Source organism: Macaca nemestrina, chromosome 12, assembly GCF_043159975.1.
Source record: "Macaca nemestrina isolate mMacNem1 chromosome 12, mMacNem.hap1, whole genome shotgun sequence".
Taxonomy (NCBI): domain Eukaryota; kingdom Metazoa; phylum Chordata; class Mammalia; order Primates; family Cercopithecidae; genus Macaca; species Macaca nemestrina.
In genome coordinates, this window is record NC_092136.1 from 59,718,086 (window position 1) to 59,736,562 (window position 18,477).

The 18,477-nt window shown below is 49.9% G+C and overlaps 1 protein-coding gene and 2 long non-coding RNA genes across 6 annotated transcripts in view; all 3 read right to left on the minus strand.

Moving 5' to 3' along the window:
- Positions 1-66: 66 nt before the first annotated feature.
- On the minus strand, positions 67-4,730 carry LOC105488684 (sphingomyelin phosphodiesterase 1). The gene is made up of 6 exons (XM_011752977.2): positions 4,139-4,730; positions 2,889-3,661; positions 1,671-1,842; positions 1,367-1,443; positions 1,021-1,166; positions 67-864 (listed from the first exon to the last, which is right to left on the minus strand). The coding sequence occupies exons 1-6, from the start codon at positions 4,448-4,450 to the stop codon at positions 455-457; spliced, it is 1,890 nt and encodes a 629-aa protein (XP_011751279.2). The 5' UTR covers positions 4,451-4,730; the 3' UTR covers positions 67-454.
- A 1,106-nt stretch (positions 4,731-5,836) lies between these two features.
- LOC105488683 (uncharacterized) lies at positions 5,837-10,623 on the minus strand. Its single transcript, XR_011610886.1, has 3 exons — positions 10,218-10,623; positions 8,344-8,524; positions 5,837-6,419 (listed from the first exon to the last, which is right to left on the minus strand). It is a non-coding gene; the product is annotated as an uncharacterized lncRNA (long non-coding RNA).
- Positions 10,624-13,935: 3,312 nt separating this feature from the next.
- The window catches only part of LOC105488681 (uncharacterized), a 61,303-nt gene continuing 56,761 nt past the window's right edge, over positions 13,936-18,477 (minus strand). For 3 of the 4 annotated variants that reach the window (XR_011610890.1, XR_011610888.1, XR_011610887.1), the window contains 2 exons: positions 17,870-18,034; positions 14,596-16,221 (listed from right to left, as the gene is read on the minus strand). This is a non-coding gene — a long non-coding RNA (uncharacterized lncRNA). Of the gene's footprint in view, positions 14,498-14,595; positions 16,222-17,869; positions 18,035-18,477 lie in introns of those variants that run through there. The other variant, XR_011610889.1, reaches the window with a different exon arrangement.

Below are 18,477 nucleotides of genomic sequence, written 5' to 3' on the forward strand. Positions count from 1 at the left end.
CTTGCCCCAAAGATCTCCTTGCCCTGCCTGCTTGAAGGAAGAAATTGGTACAGTCACACAGGGGTCTAGAGTCCAAGTCTCTTATCTTTATTTTAACAGACTGGCGGGATCAGGTCGCAGCAGCAGTACAGGGTTCCTGGCTGGGCAGCACAGGCCTGGGGCAACAGCTCCTGTCTTGTCTGCCAGGGCGGTGTCAACTTAGGCCTCTATTCCACGGCTGTGAAAGGACAGCAGCCTCAAGGCAGTTTAGCTCCTGGGCACAGGCAGCCAAACCCCCTCCCATATCCAGCTAAACCAGCTCCAAGAAAGGATAAGGTCCTGTTTCCCCGGCATCCTTGGGGCCCAGGGACTGGTTCTTCCACTGGATGACCTTGCTTGGTTGAACCACAGCAGCATTTGGGCTTTTTCATCCTTTCCTACATCAAGAACTTTCCCAAATGTGGGCCCTGGGGCCCTAGCAAAACAGTGGCCTTGGCCACAGGCTCTGGGCCTCTGGGAGGCTCCCATCTAGCATCAGGTGGCGGCACAGAGCAGGGCTGTCAGCACGGGCAGAGAGCTGGGCACAAAGAGTAGCCAGACGGCAGGGCGTGCCACAGGGCTCTGAGGGCGGGTGGCCCTTATGGTAGAGAAACCAGAAGGTCTGGAAGAGTTGCATGTCGCCCCGCATGCGATATACCAGGTTGTGCCAAGCGGTAGGCAGTGTGTTGGGCAGCCCATAGGTTTCTCGAGCCTTGTAGAGAAGCTGCCAGTGCGGTATAGCTCCCGGTGTGTTAGCCTGGGTCAGATTCAGGATGTAAGTCTCATGGTCCAAGACTATGTGAGAGCTCCCGGAGTAGTTTCCATCTATTTGGTACACACGGTAACCTGCAAGGAAGCGGGACTGACTGGAGGGGAAAGGAGCAAGGGCAATTCCAGGGAGGGGCCACACATCCTGCCCATGCTTTGCAGGCTCTGGCTCCAACCTCCTTCCTCTATCCCACCAACTCCAGGATAAAGGAGGCTCCCTTCTGCCTCACTCACCAGGATTAAGGCCGATGTAGGTAGTTGCACTGGGTGCTAGGAAGGCTACAGCCAGCGGCCGGCTCAGAGTCTCTTCATCATAGAAGACCTCAAATTCATCCACATGAGTGTGGCCAAAGAACTGAGCAGCCAGGGTGTTCTCATACCTGGCCAGAAAATACTACATTCAGAAGATTCTAGGGAGGGGTAGGAAGAGATCTGGGGAGATAGGATGCCCTTTCTCCAACCTGTTCTAGTGAGGAGTCTCCCCACTCCATGGGACAACAGGGATGGTGAGATGCTCAAGGGAATCTTCAGCCTTCAGACACTCACCCTGTCCCTACTCCCACCCTCATCTCCCTCCTACCTGGCTACAATTCGGTAATAATTCCAGCTCCAGCTCTTCAGACAGTGCCCTGGGGGAATGTGGCCAATTATATGCACCTAGCAGGGAGAGTTAAGGATGGTAATCAGGGCATCCAGGGGTCCAGGCAGCCCTGGCTAGAGAGGGGGACTGAATGAAGGCTTTCAACAGTGACCATGAGCTGAACCCCCAGGGAACACTTGTTGGGAATGCCAGGAAAATCAGACTTCTCTGCCCAGAGGTGCTCCAGCTCGACAGAAGCCTGCTTGTCCCCCAGTACCACTGTGTTCCCACCACTCCCCCTCACTTTGTCTCCTCGATCCTCAGCAGCCTGAAGCTCCCCCACCAGCCACTGGAGCTGTCCTGCGGGATCCGTGGAGTTGATCAAGAGCCAGAAGTTCTCACGGGAACAAAAATTCATATTGAGAGAGATGAGGCGGAGACCGGGGTATGGGGAAAGAGCATAGAACCCCCCAATTCTGAAACAAAGTAAACATGAGAGGTCAACACTTGTTCCAATCCTGTTCCTCCTGTGCTGGGCATTTGGGTGGAGGGTAAAAGCATACATGACATCTTCCCCACCTGCAAAGAGCTCACAGTCTAGCTGGAGACCAAACAGTTCTAATTATTGGGTCTGTGTGACACAAAAGAAAGGCTCCGAGGGCAGAGGACTCCAGGAGTATGGTGGAGGGATAAGAGTGAGCTAGAATGGGAAGCAAGGGCCACACAGAGGGAAGATGACATGAGATGGATAAGGTGAGAAAAATTGCAGCAGTTAAAAAAGGGGAAATCAATTCCAGAGGGCCAACATGAGCAAAGACGCAGCTGAGGCATGGAGAGGTTATGCTGCCAGACCTTTGAAGGAGGGTGGCTAGAGATAAGAGTAGAAAGGGAGGGCTGGAAGGCTGGGTGCGGTGGTTCATGCCTGTAATCCCAGCACTTTGGGAGGCTGAGGTGGGCAGATCACGAGGTCAGGAGATCACAACCATCCTGGCCAACATGGTGAAACCCCATCTCTACTAAAAATACGAAAATTAGGGCGTGGTGGCATGCACCTGTAGTCTCAGGTACTTGGGAGGCTGAGGCAGGAGAATTGCTTGAACCTGGGAGGTGGAGGCTGTAGTGAGTTGAGATCGTGCCACTGCACTCCAGCGTGGGTGACAGAGCAAGACTCCATCCCTGCTCCCCCCCCAAAAAAAGGAGGGCCGGGAGCAGTAGCTGACGTCTGTAGTCCCAGCACTTTGGGAGGCCGAGGCGGGAGGATTGCTTGAGGTTAGGTGTTTGAGACCAGCCTGGGCAACATAGCAAGATCTTGTCTCTACAAAAACTAAACTATAAAAAAAAAAACAATAGCCTGGTGTGGCAAAAGAGTAGAAAGGGAAGGTGGAGTCAGATTAGGGGAGCTGAGTGAAGAGCACTAAGGACTTATGCCAGAGCAATCAAAGACAATGCCCCAGGTTCCCTTCTCCCTTCACTTTCATTCACCTTTTTTTTCCCTTCCTGGGTTTCCATGGATGATAAGTACCTGAGGGTGCGCAGGGCTTCAGCAGGCAGCCAGGGCTCCCAAGCCTTGGCCATCGCTTCGTAGAGCCAGCGGGAGGAGTGGTTGCCCTCAATGAAGGGGGGAGGGAAGCTATTGACGGGTGTGCTCTCGTGGTTGCCCACAGCAGGGTACACTGGCACTGGCCCCAGGAACTTCCTCACAAGTGCTGTGACAGTGGTCAGGGCCCGCAGCTGGTCCTGACGAGTCTGGTGCCAGACATCATGTGCAGGGATGTCTCCTGTCCAGTACACCATATCAAAAGGGCCGGCTGGGCCCAGCCCACTCAACAGGCTTTCCAGGGTCCTCAGGGGCAGGTCACACTTGCTGTATTCGCCCCAGTATCCAGCACCTGGCCGGGACGCGGGCGGCAGGCCAGAACCCTGGCGGCAACACAGTGGGTCGGCACAGTCAGGGTCCATGCCCTCCAGGTAGTCATGATCCCAGTGCAGGTCAGTGAGGAAGAGGACGCGGCTGACAGGGGCACCTGGGGCTGGGGGGCTAGGGGGTTTGGGGGGCGGCTTCGGCACAGTAGGCAAAGAGATGTTCCAAGATGAGAAAATGTCCCAGTGCCCACAGGTGGAGCCCAGGAGCAGGCCGCAGGCCTCAGATGGGCTCAGCACTGAGCGTCTCCACACCTCCACCATGTCATCCTCAAAGAGCTGGACAATGGATTGGCACACGGCAGGTGGTGCTATCTTCAGCAGATTGCACAGCTTGATGGCCATGGAACCCACGCGAGCCACATTGGGTTCCTTCTGCAGTGGGAGGAGCACATGGTGAGAAATCAGAGGCAGAGCAGAGGAACCAGGCCAACCCCTGGCCAACACCCCTTGGGCTTCCATTTCCAAACTGGGGCTGGGCAGGACTCAGTGCACCATGGTGAAGAAAGCTCAGTGCACACCTTTGCCTTCCAGATATTACCCTCTAACTCAGGCAGCACCAGGCCATCACTTCCTCTTTAGCTCAGCAGCCTGTGGCATGAGGCCTTTGCTTGACAAGCTGACTTTCTCAGGCACTGTCTGCATTATTTTCTTACTTCACAAAGGTCACAATGGGGTGGTGGTGGCATGTAGCCATAGGTGTCCCCAAAGGGAAGCAAACTCAGTGACGGATTGTAGATGCCACCCTCTCCATCAGGGATGCATTCTGACCCCAGGGCACCAGCATCAGCCCCAGCCCCCAGCCCCAGCACTCCCTTCGGCCTCCTCCACTGCAACCCCTTCAGCGCTCACCTTCAGCCCAAGGTTGATGGCGGTGAATAGACCTTTGCAGACTGGGCAGGTGAGGTTCCCCCACCCAAAGACATCTCGGAGACGGGGCACTATGCGATGTAACCTGGCAGGATGGCCTTGGGGAGGAAGAGGATGAGCCTCTGCCGGAGCCCAGAGAACCAGAGAGTCAGACAGAGCCAGAGCCAGAGCCAGCGCCAGCAGCAGTACCAGGCCCATCCAAAGGAGTCGGGGGGCTCCGAAGGTCCTGTCTTGTCCCTGCTCCCGGCCGGACCTGGGGCGACTCTGGCGCGGTGATGCTCCGTAGCGGGGCATTGTCAGGCTTCCTACACGGGGCTAGTTCGTTTGTCCCGTCCCCACCGGCCTGGGCCCTAGCTGGCCCTCAGGGCCCCAGGCGGCGCTGAGGACACCCGATTACCCTTCTCTGTAGTCGGCTGACTGCTTCGCGGCCGGCCGCAAAGCAGCTCCGCCCCTTCCTCTTCCTCTGATCTCCAACAGCTGATCTCCCGGCGGCGGGCAGCTGTCAACGCTGCGGAGGCGGAGCGGGCTGGGCGCTCCCGGGACCGCCTCGATTCCGCCCCCTCTCCACGCCCCCCGCCCTGCCCCGGGGCGCAAGGGCGGTGGGGGTGGGGACTCTCCCTGAGGTCACCAGGGGCTCGGCCTTGAGGTCACAGCCGGGGGAGGCCGTGCTTGTGCTTTGGGGCTCCATGTGATGTGGTTGGTGAAAGACGCCTCCTTGGTCCGAATCCGCGCTCAGATTCCCAGAATAACTGCCAGACCGACCCCGGCATTTAGCTGGGGTAAGGAGGGTAGGAGAGAGCAGGGCCGGCAGGATCCTCCCACTGGGTGTGTTGCCTCTGACAGGAAGGTGCCTTCCCTCGATTTCCCATGCTCTGCCACTGGCACCAGCACCCTTGAGTCACCCTGAGAATCATTCACCTTTGATTCAGATGAGGAAACCAAACCTTAGAGATGGTGAAGAGACTAGGAAGCCGTAAAGACCATATAGCCATGGGGACCAATAACATGAGCTGGAACTCAGTTGGGTCTCCCACCTCCGTGTATCCATGACGGTAAAAGTGAGCATTTATGGAGTTGTTTACGATGTGCCAAGCACCAATCCAGGCACTTTATAATTAATAATCTTTAATTCTCACAACAGCGCTAAGAAGTACCTATTATATTGGGGCCCAGAAATCCATACCCAAAATATGGTGGTTTGACTTACTAAGTTAAGCCTCAAGGTCTCTCTGACCTTCCTACACCCGCCCCCTTTCTCCCAAAGCCTTTACCTAGCGTCCAGACCCATCAAAAGGAACAATTGTTTTTTTCTTCCCCTCCCTATAAAACCAAAAATATAATCACACCTGAACAGACCCTTTCACATGATCATCTACTAGTTAATGTGTTCCCTGATCCATTCCTTCTCCCTCAGCAGAATTCCTCTTCCCCTCACTCCCATAACCTGCTTTGCCTGGATGGCACATAAGCTTCTGAACTCAGTTGGGAAGTGGTAGTCACTCTGTGGTTGCCCGTGGACACATTAATAAAATTTGTATGCCTTTTCTTCAATTAATCCGTTTTTTGTGGGTTGATTTTTCAGCAGAATTTCAGAGGGTGAAGGGGAAGTTTCCCTTGGTCACTACTGTAAGGGTAAACTGAGGCTGGAGCCGAACCAGGAACGAAGACACAAGGCAAATGGCAGTGAGAATAGCCTTTATTAGGACTCGTGGGTGAGGTTCCTCGGTCCAAAGGTGCGGGCCGAGGAAGTCACGCTGAGGGAGGAGGGTAGGGGCTTCTTATAACCTGAGACGTAGGGAAGCTGGTTGTGCAAACAGGGCCTGGGGGGTCTTGAAACTACTAGGGCAGGAGTTGAGTAAGGGTCATGAGGAAGGGGTCTTTGGAAACTGTCAACCGAAATGGCTGTTTACCAACTTGGGGAATGCAGGTGAGCTGCAGGTCATGGAGGAGTGTGACTGCCCAGCCGGAACTCTGACGCATGTAAGTCTGCGGGTGTGTACAAGGGTGAAGGGAGTCTTTAACAAAAGGCCTGCTACACCGGGTAATGCCGCCATGTTGAGTCTAGATTCCTGCCTAACATTCCGACCTCTTTCTAATAAGAAAGTGAGGCGACGTGTTCATCTGGCTGCTTCCTGCTGGTATGGGTCATCGTGGGGTTTTTCGGAGGTCGGAACTCGGGTATAGGGGTGGAGCAGCATCTGATTGAAAGTGACCTGGGAGACTTCTTTCATGTGGTCCTGGATGAAGTGGAGGACACAGGGAGCTATGAGTAGCAAGAAGCCAATGATTAGTAAGGGGCTTAGAAAGGGTAGGACTTAACCGGCCACAGACGACTGCCACCACCTAAGTGAGGGCCTCTTGGGTAAGTTCTGTGGCAGCCGCCAGGGCTTGCAGACAAGGTTGCCAGCCCTGGACTGTGGGATCTAACTGCTTGGAGAGATAGGCCACAGCCTGGTATGTGGATCCAACCGGCTGGGCTAGGAGCCCAGTGGCTACCTTCTGGCACTCCTTGGTGAATAGATGAAAGGGCTGAAGGGGGTTGGGGAGAGAGAGAGCAGGGGCAGAAAGGAGACAATCCTGAAGCTTCTTGAAAGAGTTGGCAACCAAGGAGGGGTTGGACAGTGGTCTGGTGGGTGTCTCCCTGGCAGCCTGGTAGAGGGGCTTGGCTAGGATCCCGAAGTTGGGAATCCAATGCCTGAAATACTCTACCAGTCCTAGGAAGGACAAGATCTCTTCCGCATCCTGAGGAGGCTGGAGAGTTTTAATGAGGCTTATTCTATCTGCCGTAAGGCTTTTTGTAGTGGGTGTGAGTAGTATGCCTAGGTAGGTGACAGAAGGGGTGCAAAGTTGAGCCTTAGCCGGGGTAACCCGATAAACTCAGTCACCTAGAAAATTTAGAAGTGTAGCAGTGTCTGCAAGGGAGCACTCCCAGGAAGGACTACATAGTAATAGATCATCTATGTATCGTAGAATGGTGCTATGGGTTAGGGGGCAGAGGAGGATGTCCTGTGCCAGTGCCTGTCCGAAAAATTGGGGGCTATCTCGGAACCCTTGAGGCAAGACAGTCCAAGTCCAGCTGGGCACGGTGGCTCATGCCTGTAATCCCAGCACTTTGGGAGGCCGAGGCGGGCGGATCACAAGGTCAGGAGATCGAGACCACGGTGAAACCCCGTCTCTACTAAAAATACAAAAAATTAGCCGGGCGCGGTTGTGGGCGCCTGTAGTCCCAGCTACTCGGGAGGCTGAGGCAGGAGAATGGCATGAACCCGGGAGGCGGAGCTTGCAGTGAGCCGAGATCGCGCCACTGCACTCCAGCCTGGGCGACAGAGCAAGACTCCGTCTCAAAAAAAAAAAAAAAAAAAAAAAGACAGTCCAGGTCAACTGGGAAGAAATATGAGTGTCTGGGTCCTCCCATGTGAAGGCAAACAGACAGTGGCAGTCTGGGTGTAGAGGGATGGTAAAGAAGGCAGCTTTCAGGTCAAGAACAGTGAAATGAGTGGTGTCAGGGGGAATGCGCGAGAGGAGTGTATATAGATTAGGATCAACTGGAAAGGTAGGGACTACTGCCTCATTGATGAGGCGTAGTAAGGTCCTGCATGAGCATGAGGCGATAGGCCCCAGAGCTTTTCCATACAGGCAGGATAGGAGTATTGCATGGTGAGTTGGTGGGAACTAGAATGTGTTGTCAGAGCAGGCGTGTAATGATAGGTTTTAGTCCCTGTCGGTGTTCAAGGGAGATAGGGAACTGGGGTCTAGAGGGGAACTTGGAAGGGTCTTTTAGCCGGATGCGGACCAGAGTGTGGTGCTGAGCAATGATCGGGGTGGAGGTGTCCTGCGCCTTAGGGTTAATGGGGACTGGAAACGGGAGTGGGGGGTCAGCCTGGCAGGGTTTGTCAGGTGAGAGATGGGGGAAGAGGAATGTGAGGTGTGGGGAGGGGTTGGGTCGGAAGTGAACTGAGGCCCCTAGCTTGGAGAGGAGATCTCGTCCTAACAAGGGGACTGGGCATGAAGGAATGATAAGAAATGAGTGCAAGAAGAGGGAGCCATCCAGGCGGCAAGACAGAGGAGGAGTCTGGCGGTAGGTGGAGGGAGTGCCGTCATGACAGTGGAGGGATGGCTGGGGCCACTGAAGGAAGGCAAAACAGAGTAGGTAGCCTCCGTGTCCATAAGGAAGGATATGGACTTACCTGCTACCTGGAGCATAACCCTGGGCTCAGTGAGAGTGCGAGGGGTCCCCGAGTCTGGGCCTCTTCAATCTTCATCGGTGTTGAGAAGCTGGAAGGCGCCTCCAATACCTGGAGGAGGGTTGTCACGTGGAGGCGCAGTGACCGTCCTTAGGTCGGGGCAGTCTGACTTCCAGTGGCCCATCTGCCAACAGTTTGGACAGGGGCGAGTTGGCTCCTTTGGGTTAGGGCACTGCCTGGCCCAGTGGCCATCGTTGCCCCACTTGAAGCAGGCACCAGGTGGCGCTTGGGTAGTATCTCCTTTCTGGGAGCTCCTGGAGCCAGCCGGTCTTAGGGCTGCTACCAAGGCCTGGGGTTTGGAGCTGTACCTTCTGTTTTAGCGTGGCCTGTCATTGGGCCTCAGCTGCTTCCTCCCTGGAGTTGTAGACCTTGAAGGCCAGTTTGACTAAGCCCTGGATGGGAGTTTGAGGGCCTTCCTCTGCCTTTAAAAAATTTTTTTTTTGGATATCAGGGGCCGACTGAGAAATGAAATATGAGGCCAAGATGGTTCCTCCTGCAGGGGAGGCAGGGTCAAGGTGGGTGTACTGAATAAGTGCCTCAGTCAGCTGGTTAAGAAAAACAGCCGGATTTTCATCTGCGCCTTGGACTACCTCCTTTAGTCTTTTAATGTTGACTGATTTGTTAGAGGCTGCCTGCATACCAGCAAGAAGGCACTGAACCATCATGTCTCAGCGGCAGCATCCTACCTGCCCTACCTGGTAGTCCCAGTTGGGCTCAGCCGAGGGCACTGCCTCGGTGCCGACTGGCATGGCAGGGTCAGTTAAATGAACCTGGTTACCATGCTGCCTGGCTGCTGCTAGGATGCGTTTCTGCTCCTCAGGAGACAGGGTTGAAGTCATAACGACATGAAGGTCGTGTCAGGTGAGATCATATGCCTGGCATAGATACCTAAACTCTTTGATATAATGAGTAGGATTGGCCAAAAAGGAGCCTGCATGCTCCTCAACCTTAGACAAGTCTGCCAATGAAAACGGCACATGGACCAAGACTATTCCTTCGGCGCCTGCCACCTCTCATAAGGGACACAGGAGGTAGGTCCTGGACCGAGTATGGGCTGATACAGGCGAGGAAGAGGAGGAGGTGGAGGTAGGGGAGACAGAATCTGTCGGGTTTGGTAAGGGCACAGGAGGGGGAGAAGGGTGGGGAAGCGTTGACGAGGATGGGGATAACAGTGGGTCAGGGTAAGGAGGAGGTTGGGCAGGAGACCAGAGGGGTGGCTGGGATAGGGTGTCAGGAGGCTCAGAAAAAGAGGAGGAATCATCCCTCTCCTTGCTTGAGGGAAGAGAATTTGCGAGCAGAACTTGAGCTAACGAGCACTGGGCGCAGAGATCTGGGCGAGAACACAAGTCCCAAAAGGCCTGAACAAAGGGTATCTTGTACCATTTGCCTAGTCTCTTGCAGAAGTTGGTCAGATCTGTGAGAATGTTAAAGTCTAGAGTGCCTTCTTCAGGCCACTGAGACTGATTATCCAATTTATATTGTGACCATGCTATTGTACAGAAGAAAATGAGCCGCTTTCGTTTTATGTCTTGGCTGAGACTTAAAGTCTGGAGATTCTCCAAGAGGCACCCCAGAGGAGATTTTCGGTTTGGTTTGGACTGGGTAGTTCCCATGGTCTCAAGGCGGGCAGTCTGGAGGCAATGGGCACGTCCTCCCACTGCCACGCACAGTGCAGGGTACAGTGGCTTCCGGGGAGGTTGGATGTCTCCTAGTCCCCAGTGCTGAGGTCACAGCTGACCGGAGAGAGCCCCTGACGTGGCCGCGCATTTCGGACAGGGACTCCTGGAGGGAGCCTTCAGGACGGGGGAAAAACTTACCCAGCAGTGATCGGATTGAGTCAAATTTGGTGAGACGGCTCCAGGCTTGAGGAGGGGATCCCGGCTCAGGGAGAGGAGAGCCTGCCCGACCCGGCAGGGGTCCGGGGAGGGGGGTCTCCTCCCGGGTTTCGGCACCAAATGTAAAGGTAAACTGAGGCTGGAGCCAAACTGGGAACGAAGACAAAAGGCAAATGGCAGTGAGAATGGCCTTTATTAGGACTCGTGGGCGAGGTTCCTCGGTCCAAAGGTGTGGCCGAGGAAGTTGCACTGAGGGAGGAGGGTAGGGGCTTCTTATAGCCTGAGAGGTAGGGAAGCTGGTTGTGCAAACAGGGCCTGGGGGGTCTTGAAACTACTAAGGCAGGAGTTCAGTAAGGGTCATGAGGAAGGGGTCTTTGGAAACTGTCAACCGAAATGGCTGTTTACCAACTTGTGGAATGCAGGTGAGCTGCAGGTCATGGGGGAGTGTGACTGCCCAGCCGGAACTCTGACGCATGTAAGTCTGCGGGTGTGTACAAGGGTGAAGGGAGTCTTTAACAAAAGGCCTGCTACACCAGGTAATGCCGCCATGTTGGGCCTAGATTCCTGCCTAACAACTACAACTATTATTACCCCTCCTTACAGATAGGATGAAGCACAAAGAAGTTAAGTGGCAGAACAGCAATTAAACCCTAAGTTGTTTGGCAAGTGCTTCTGAGGGATCCTCAGAGCTATCAAGTCCTGTCAGTTCTTTCCTTTGATAATTTTCTACAAGTGTTTTTTTCCCCCCAGTTTTGGGGACATCATCTCAGATAGAGTACTCACAGTAATCATTACCATGCATTTTGAAGATTATGTACTATGCAAAAAACAAAACAAAACAAAAACCATTTTATCTGAGGAAGATGAGCCCCTTTAAACTATCAGGCCCAGAGACGCATTTAAAATGTAACAACAGTCACTCTCCCTCTTCTTTGAGCTAAGTAATTATCTTTTGAAACCACCTGCTATGCTAAGTAGCCATTAAATGCCATACACCTGATAGTTCAACAATGTATAGCCAAGCACTAACCAATGTATAACCAGTGTTATTTCTCTAAACAATGAGAATTCCTGATGAACAACTTTTGTAATCACTTCCTCTCCTAATTCATCTTTTTATTCTTTACAAATGTGAGCCCCTCTTTTGTTGTCCAGAGCACTCCCCTGAGACAACTTGCAAATGTGCCCTGGGTTGCAGTCCTCAACCTTGGCCCTTGGCCCAAATAACCCTCTACAGGTACTTTTCTGAGGACTCTGCATTAACTTAATCCCCACAACAAAGTCGGGAGTATAATTATCCCCATTTTACAGAGAAGGAAAGTAGGATTAAGTAAGTGGCTCAAGATCCCACAGCTAGCTAGTAAATGCTGGAACTGGAATTTGAATGTGTCAATCAAAACATGTCTGAGACAGGTCTCAATTTAGAAGTTTATTTTGCCAAGGTTAAGGACATGGCTGGAAGAAATAAACACGGAATCACAGAAACAGTCTGTGGCCTATGGCTTTCTCCAAAGATGATTTTGAGGGCTTCAATATTTAAAGGGGAAAAGTGAACTGGAGGGAAAGAGGAAGGGTATGGTAATCCACATGTCTCAAGAGAAAAGGAGCAGGTAGGGAAATACTCAATTATGTATTTGTCTGGCACGTTACATAAGATAAAGTAAATATAGTGTGGAGACATTTAACCTTTTGTTTTTTGTTTTTGTTGTTTTGTTTTGTTTGAGACACAGTTTTCACTGTTGTTGCCCAGGCTGGAGTGCAATGGTGCAATCTCGGCTCACCACAACCTCCGCCTCCCGGGTTCAAGTGGTTCTCCTGACTCAGCCTCCTGAGTAGCTGGGATTACAGGCATGTGCCACCATACCCGGTTAATTTTGTAAATATTTAACTTTTTTTCTGTAGCTATCTGCTTAGGAACAAAAGGAAAGGCAGCTTTTTACATGATTCAGTTTTCAGTTTATTTTTTTCCTTTTGGCATAGTGAACTGGGGTCCTGAGTTTTTATTTTCCTTTCACAAATGCAACATTCTGGCTCTATTCTTTGCTGTGTGGGGATCCATTCAGAACACCAGAGTTGGTATAACAATTATTTTAAGCTGAAGATATTTCAGATTCAATAGATGCAGAAATAAACCTTCTGGGAGCTTTCTTCATCTGATTAAAACTTCTGGGAAATGTCGACCTAAAGGGAAAAATCTAAGGCAAACTTAATGTAAGTGTAGCAGGACAAGCCGCAGACAAAACCCCTCAGACACCGAGTTAAAGAAGGAAGGGCTGTATTCAGCTGGGAACTTTGGCAAGACTCACATCTCCAACAACCAAGCTCCCGGAGTGAGCAATTCCTGTCCCTTTTAAGGGCTCACAACTCTAAAGGGCTCTACTTGAGAGGGTCGTGATCAATTGAGCAAGCAGGGGGTTCGTGACTGGGGCTGCATGCATTGGTAATTAGAATGGAACAGAACAGGACAGGGATTTTCACAGTGCTTTTCTATGCTATGTCTGTAATCTATAGATAACATAACTGATTAGGTCAGGGGTGATCTTTAACTACCAGGCCCAGGGTGTGGTGCTGGGCTGTCTGCTTGTGGATTTTGTTTCTGCCTTTTAGTTTTTACTTCTTCTTTCTTTGGAGGCAGAAATTGGGCATAAGAGAATATGAGGGGTGGTCTCCTCCGTTATTTGTAGAGAGTTTATTTGGGCCAAGTTTGAAGACTGCACTTGGAAGCAAAGATTCAAGTTGCCCTGAGTATATGCTCCCAATTAGCAGAAGTCACAAGTGGGTTTTTAAAGAAGAGGCAATTCCTAATGAGGACTAACCTCTGATTTTTTCTTATCTTGCCCAAATTCCTATTGAAAGGGTCTGAGTAGTCATGCCCTACAAACCATAAATTCTCATCAGATGGGTTTTATTTGACCCTATATATTGTGACTGACTTTTCAGTCTGACTCTAGCATAAAATTACATGACAAAGAAGAAAATAAAAATATTTACCCCAAAACTTGTTTCTTTGCCATATATATATATATATATATATATATATATATATATATATATATATTTTTTTTTTTTTGGTCAGGGGGCGGGATGGAGGTTCACTCTTGTTGCCCAGGCTGGAGTGCAATGGGGTGATCTCGGCTTACTGCAACCTACCCCTCCTGGGTTGAAGGGATTCTCCTGCCTCAGCCTCCCAAATAGCTGGGTTTATAGGCACCCACCACCACGGCCGGCTAAGTTTTGTATTGTTAATAAAGATGGGGTTTTGCCATGTTGGCCAGGCTGGTCTCGAACTACTGACCTCAGGTAATCCGCCTGCCTTGGCCTCCCAAAGTGCTAGGATTACAGGAATGAGCCACCTCCCCTGGCCACTTTGAAATGGCCCTGCAAAGTTGTCCTTAATGGGGGAAAATTTACATCTGTAAAGAATGTCTAATAACACAGATAGATCTTTTTCTTCTGGGCCCTCCCAATCCTGAAGAGATTAACTGAGAGTCTAGCACCTTTTAAAGATCTGAATAGGAAACATTATCAACTGTTGTCTCTAAGGGCAGCCACTGTGAGACTTCAAAGAACCTTGGTCTCCACAATCTTTTATCTTAACCTGAACATTTCCTTTCTATTGATCCCAGGTCTTCAGACAAACTCAACCAATTGTCAACCAGAAAATGTTTAAATTTCCCTATAGCCTGGAAGCCCCCCCTCCCCCACCTCACCACTTCAAATTGTCCCACCTTTCTGGACCAAACCAGTGTATTTCTCAAATTTATTTGATTGATGTGTCTCATACATCCCTAAAATGTATAAAACCAAACTGCACCCTGATCACCTTGGGCACATGTTCTCAGGACCTCCTGTGGGCTGTGTCACGGGCCGTGTTCACTCATTTGCCTCAAAATAAATCTCTTCAAATATTTTACAGAGTTTCACTCTTTTCCTAGACACTAAGTTGTTCACCAAGAATTTACATAAAAATAACATAAGCTATTGATTGACTATACCTTGTTCTTTGTATCACAAATCCCAGGAATGTGAAGATAAAGGGTGAGGCATGTCTGACTAAGAACAAACAATTGCACCCCAATTCTTGGTTTTGTGGGAACAAGCATGGGGGTAAGGGGTGGAGTGTATGACTGAAGTCCCATACTCATGTCTTTCTGGGCCTGATAAATTTTGCATACCTCAAATAGTTCAAAGTGGTCTGAGCTATTTTTCTTTTATCAGAAATGAAGACTGCCATACATGTCCTCTTCAGCAAGGCTTCCACTCTGAGGAGGGAGACCAAGAGTAAACTCAACATAAATACCCTTTCCGGGGGAGTTTAATGACTCTGAAGAAGACAGAAAGACCACTCATGCTGGCATAGACCACAGTAGCACACACTTTCTGGTCTGACGTTTGTTCTTTTAAAAACTCTTTTGTCTTTCCTTAAGAAATCTCTTTCTCCCCTAGAACTTTCTCCCCTTTCCACTTCTCCTACTAAGTTAGATGTGTAAGCCTGCCCTTCCTTCCTTCCTTCCTTCCTTCCTTCCTTCCTTCCTTCCTTCCTTCCTTCCTTCCTTCCTTCCTTCCTTCCTTCCTTCCTTTTTGAGACAGAGTTTCACTCTTGTTCAGGTTGGAGTGCAATGGTGTGATCTCAGTTCACTGCAACCTCTGCCTCCTGGGTTCAAGTGATTGTCCTGCCTCAGCCTTCCAAGTAGCTGGGATTACAGGCATAAGCCACTACACCCGGCTAATTTCAACCATTTGATGAGCCAGCTACTTCTTTTGTGGTTCCCCTGTGCATACGAATAAATCCTTTTCTCCTGTAAATTTGTCTTTTGTCAGTTTAATTTACAGGCCCCAGCCACTGAACCTAAAAGGATAGAGGAAAAGGCTTTTCCTTCCTGATAGCTACTTCTTTTTCACAACTGTAGGCTTGGATCTATAATCTTCAAGCATTTGAATTTTGGCAGTAGGAAAAAGAGGGAGGAGGGATGTCATGAACAAAATACAAGGCATGAAAGAGCCTGGTAAATTTGCTATGAAACATAATCTCCCATTTCCCTGTCAGGGATTTCAAGTTGCCTCATTCTCCTTCAATGTTACTGTCCATTCAGGACAGTAGATTCAGGACAGAGATTCACTCTGTCTGTCCTTCCTTATGGAGGACACTGATGACCCCAGGGTCCAAATTTTATTGATCTCCAAGACCTCAGCACATACCCAGTAACAATAACATCTTTCTTGATCACATCCTCTTTTATACAATGTTTTCATACCTGTTGTTTTTGATGGAACCATCACTTGCTGCCATATCACACGCCCTTATCCTTCTGGATAGATGATCAAAAGTCCCTTTTCCCTCAACATGAATGACACTGTTCTCTAGGAATCAGGTTCTAAGACAGAGATTAATGTAAGAGAATTGTATTAGAAAGTGCTCTTGAAATGAACACCTCTGAAAGGAAAGAGAAGAAAGCAGACTTGGGTAAATGGGCAAGTCGATCTGTGATGCTGTCTCAGAGAGGTCTTGTTGGACCCCATAGGAGCACTGAAGTTGGGATGACCCTTCAGAGTTGTCCTGAAATGGGATGAGAGAGTTTGTTTCATTTAGGAAAATCCCTGTAGGGGGCTGATGACTTTCTGTTGAGACCATTCTGAGCAGCTGTAATTGCCCAACAGGTTCTCCTTGTCTGCTGCAGAGACAGAGCCAATCTATCAAGATAAGAATTGCAATAGAGAGAGTAATTAGCCGGCTGTACCAGGAACTGGAGTTTTATTATTACTCAAATCAGTCTCCCCAAGAACTCAGGGATCAGAGTTTTTTAGGATAATTTGGTGGGTAGGGGCTCATGAAGTGGGAAGTGCTGATTCGTCAGGTTGGAGATGAAATCATAGGGTGTCAAAGTGAGTTTTTCTTGTTGTCTTCTGTTCCTAGTTGGGATTGCAGAGTTGGCTGAGCCAGGTTACTGGTCTGGGTGGTATCAGCTGGTGCATCAGAATGCAGGATCTGGAAAATATCTCAAGCACTAATCTTAGGTTTTACAACAGTGGTATTATTTCCAGGAGCAATTTGGGGAGGGTCAGACTCTTGCAGCTGAACGCTGCCTGGCTCCTAAACTGTAATTTCTAATCTTGTAGCTAATTTGTTAGTCCTACAAAGGCAGTTTGGTTCAGGCAAGAAGGGGCCTTATTTCAGGAAAGGGCTATTACCATCTTTGTTTAAAAGTTAAGCTATAAGGCCTGGTGTGGTGGCTCTCACACCTATAATCCCAGCACTATATGGGAGGTGGAGGTGGTTGGATCACCTGAAGTCAGGAGTTCAAGACCAGCCTGGCCAACATGGTGAAACCCCTTCTCTACTAAAAATACAAAAATCAGCTGTGTGTGGTGGCAGGTGCCTGTAATCTCAGCAACTCGGGAGGCGGAGGCAGGAGAATCACCTGAACCCGGGAGGTGGAGGTTGCAGAGAGCCAAGATTAAGCTATTGCATTCCACCTTGGGCAAAACTCCATCTGAAAAAAAAAAAAAAGCTATAAACTAAATTCCTTCCCAAGGTTAGTTCAGTTTACGCCCCGGAATGAACAAGGACAGCTTGGAGGTTAGAAGCAAGGTGGAGTCAGTTAGGTCAGATCTCTTTTACTGTCATAATTTCCTCAGCTATAATGTTTGAAAAGGCGGTTTCACAGCTGGATGTTGATGAAAAGAGGCACACTTTGTAAAATACTTGAAGAGATTTATTCTGAGCCAAAAGTGAGCGACTAATGGCCTGTGATAGAGCCCCAGGAGACCCTGAGAGCACACGCACAGCATGTGCCCAAGTTGGTCAGGTTACAGCTTGGTTTTACATCTTTTAGGGAGACGTAAGAGGCCAATCAATACATGTAAAATGTACATTGGTTTGGTCCAGAAAAGCGAGACAACTGGAAGCAGTGGAGGTTGGGGGAGTCGAGGAGAGGAGCCTCCAGGTCATAGATAGATTCAAAGATTTTCTGATTGGCAGTTGGTTGAAAAGAGTTATTATCTAAAGAGCTGGAATCAATAGAAAGGAATGTCGGCAGGGTATGGCAGCTCACGCCTGTAATCCCAGCACTTTGGGAGGCTGAGGCAGGTGGATCACCTGAGGTCAAGAGTTCGAGACTGGCCTGGCCAACATGGTGAAGCCCTGTCTCTACTAAAAATACAAAAAATTAGCCAGGCATGGTGGCAGGTGCCTGTAATCCAAGCTACTCAGGAGGCTGAGGCAGGGGAATCGCTTGAACCCGGGAGGTGGAGGTTGCAGTGAGCCAAGGTCGGGCCATTGCACTCTAGCCTGGGTGACAAGAGCAAAACTCCATCTCAAAAAAAAATAAAAAAATAAAAAATGAAAAGCATGTCTAGGTTAAGATACGGAGGTGTTGTGGAGACCAAGATTTTTGTTTGTTTGTTTGTTTTTGTTCTGTTTTGTTTTTTGAGACAGAGTCTTGCTCGGTGGAGTGCAGTGGTACGATCTTGGCTTACTGCAACCTCCGCCTCCTGGGTTCAAGCAATTCTCCTGTAGCTGGGATTACAGGCGCCTGCCACCACATCTGGCTAATTTTTGTATTTTTAGTAGAGACGGGGTTTCGCCATGTTGGCCAGGCCAGTCTCGAGCCCCCGACCTCAGGTGATCCACCTACCTCAGCCTCCCAAAGTTCTGGGATTACAGGCATGAGCCACCAAGCCCGACCTAGAGACCAAGATTTTATCTTGCAGATGAAACCTCCATGTAGCAGGCATCAGAGCTGTTATCGGACTTAAACAGGTGTCAGACTCTTAATTTTCTTCTGGATCAGAGGAGAGACCTGGAGGAAAAAAAAAAAGGATTGTGGACAGGATGTAGGTTTTCCCCTTTAAGATCTTTTATTTATTTATTATTTATTATTTTATATTTTATTTTTTGCGATGGAGTCTTGCTCTGTTGCCCAGGCTGGAGTACAGTGGTGTGATCTCGGCTCACTGCAACCTTTGCCTCCCGGGTTCAAGCAATTCTCTGCCTCGGCCTCCCAAGTGGCTGGGATTACAGGCATCTGCCACAACGCCCAGCTAATTTTTGTATTTTTAGTAGAGATGAGGTTTCACCATGTTGGCCAGGCTGGTCTTGAACTCCTGACCTCGTGATCCACCTACCTCGGCCTCCCAAAGTGCTGGGATTACAGGCGTGAGCCACTGCACCTGGCCAGATCTTTTTAAATGTTAATGCTGGTCACTTGTTCCCAATTCTGAAGAGAGGAGAGTATGATGAGGC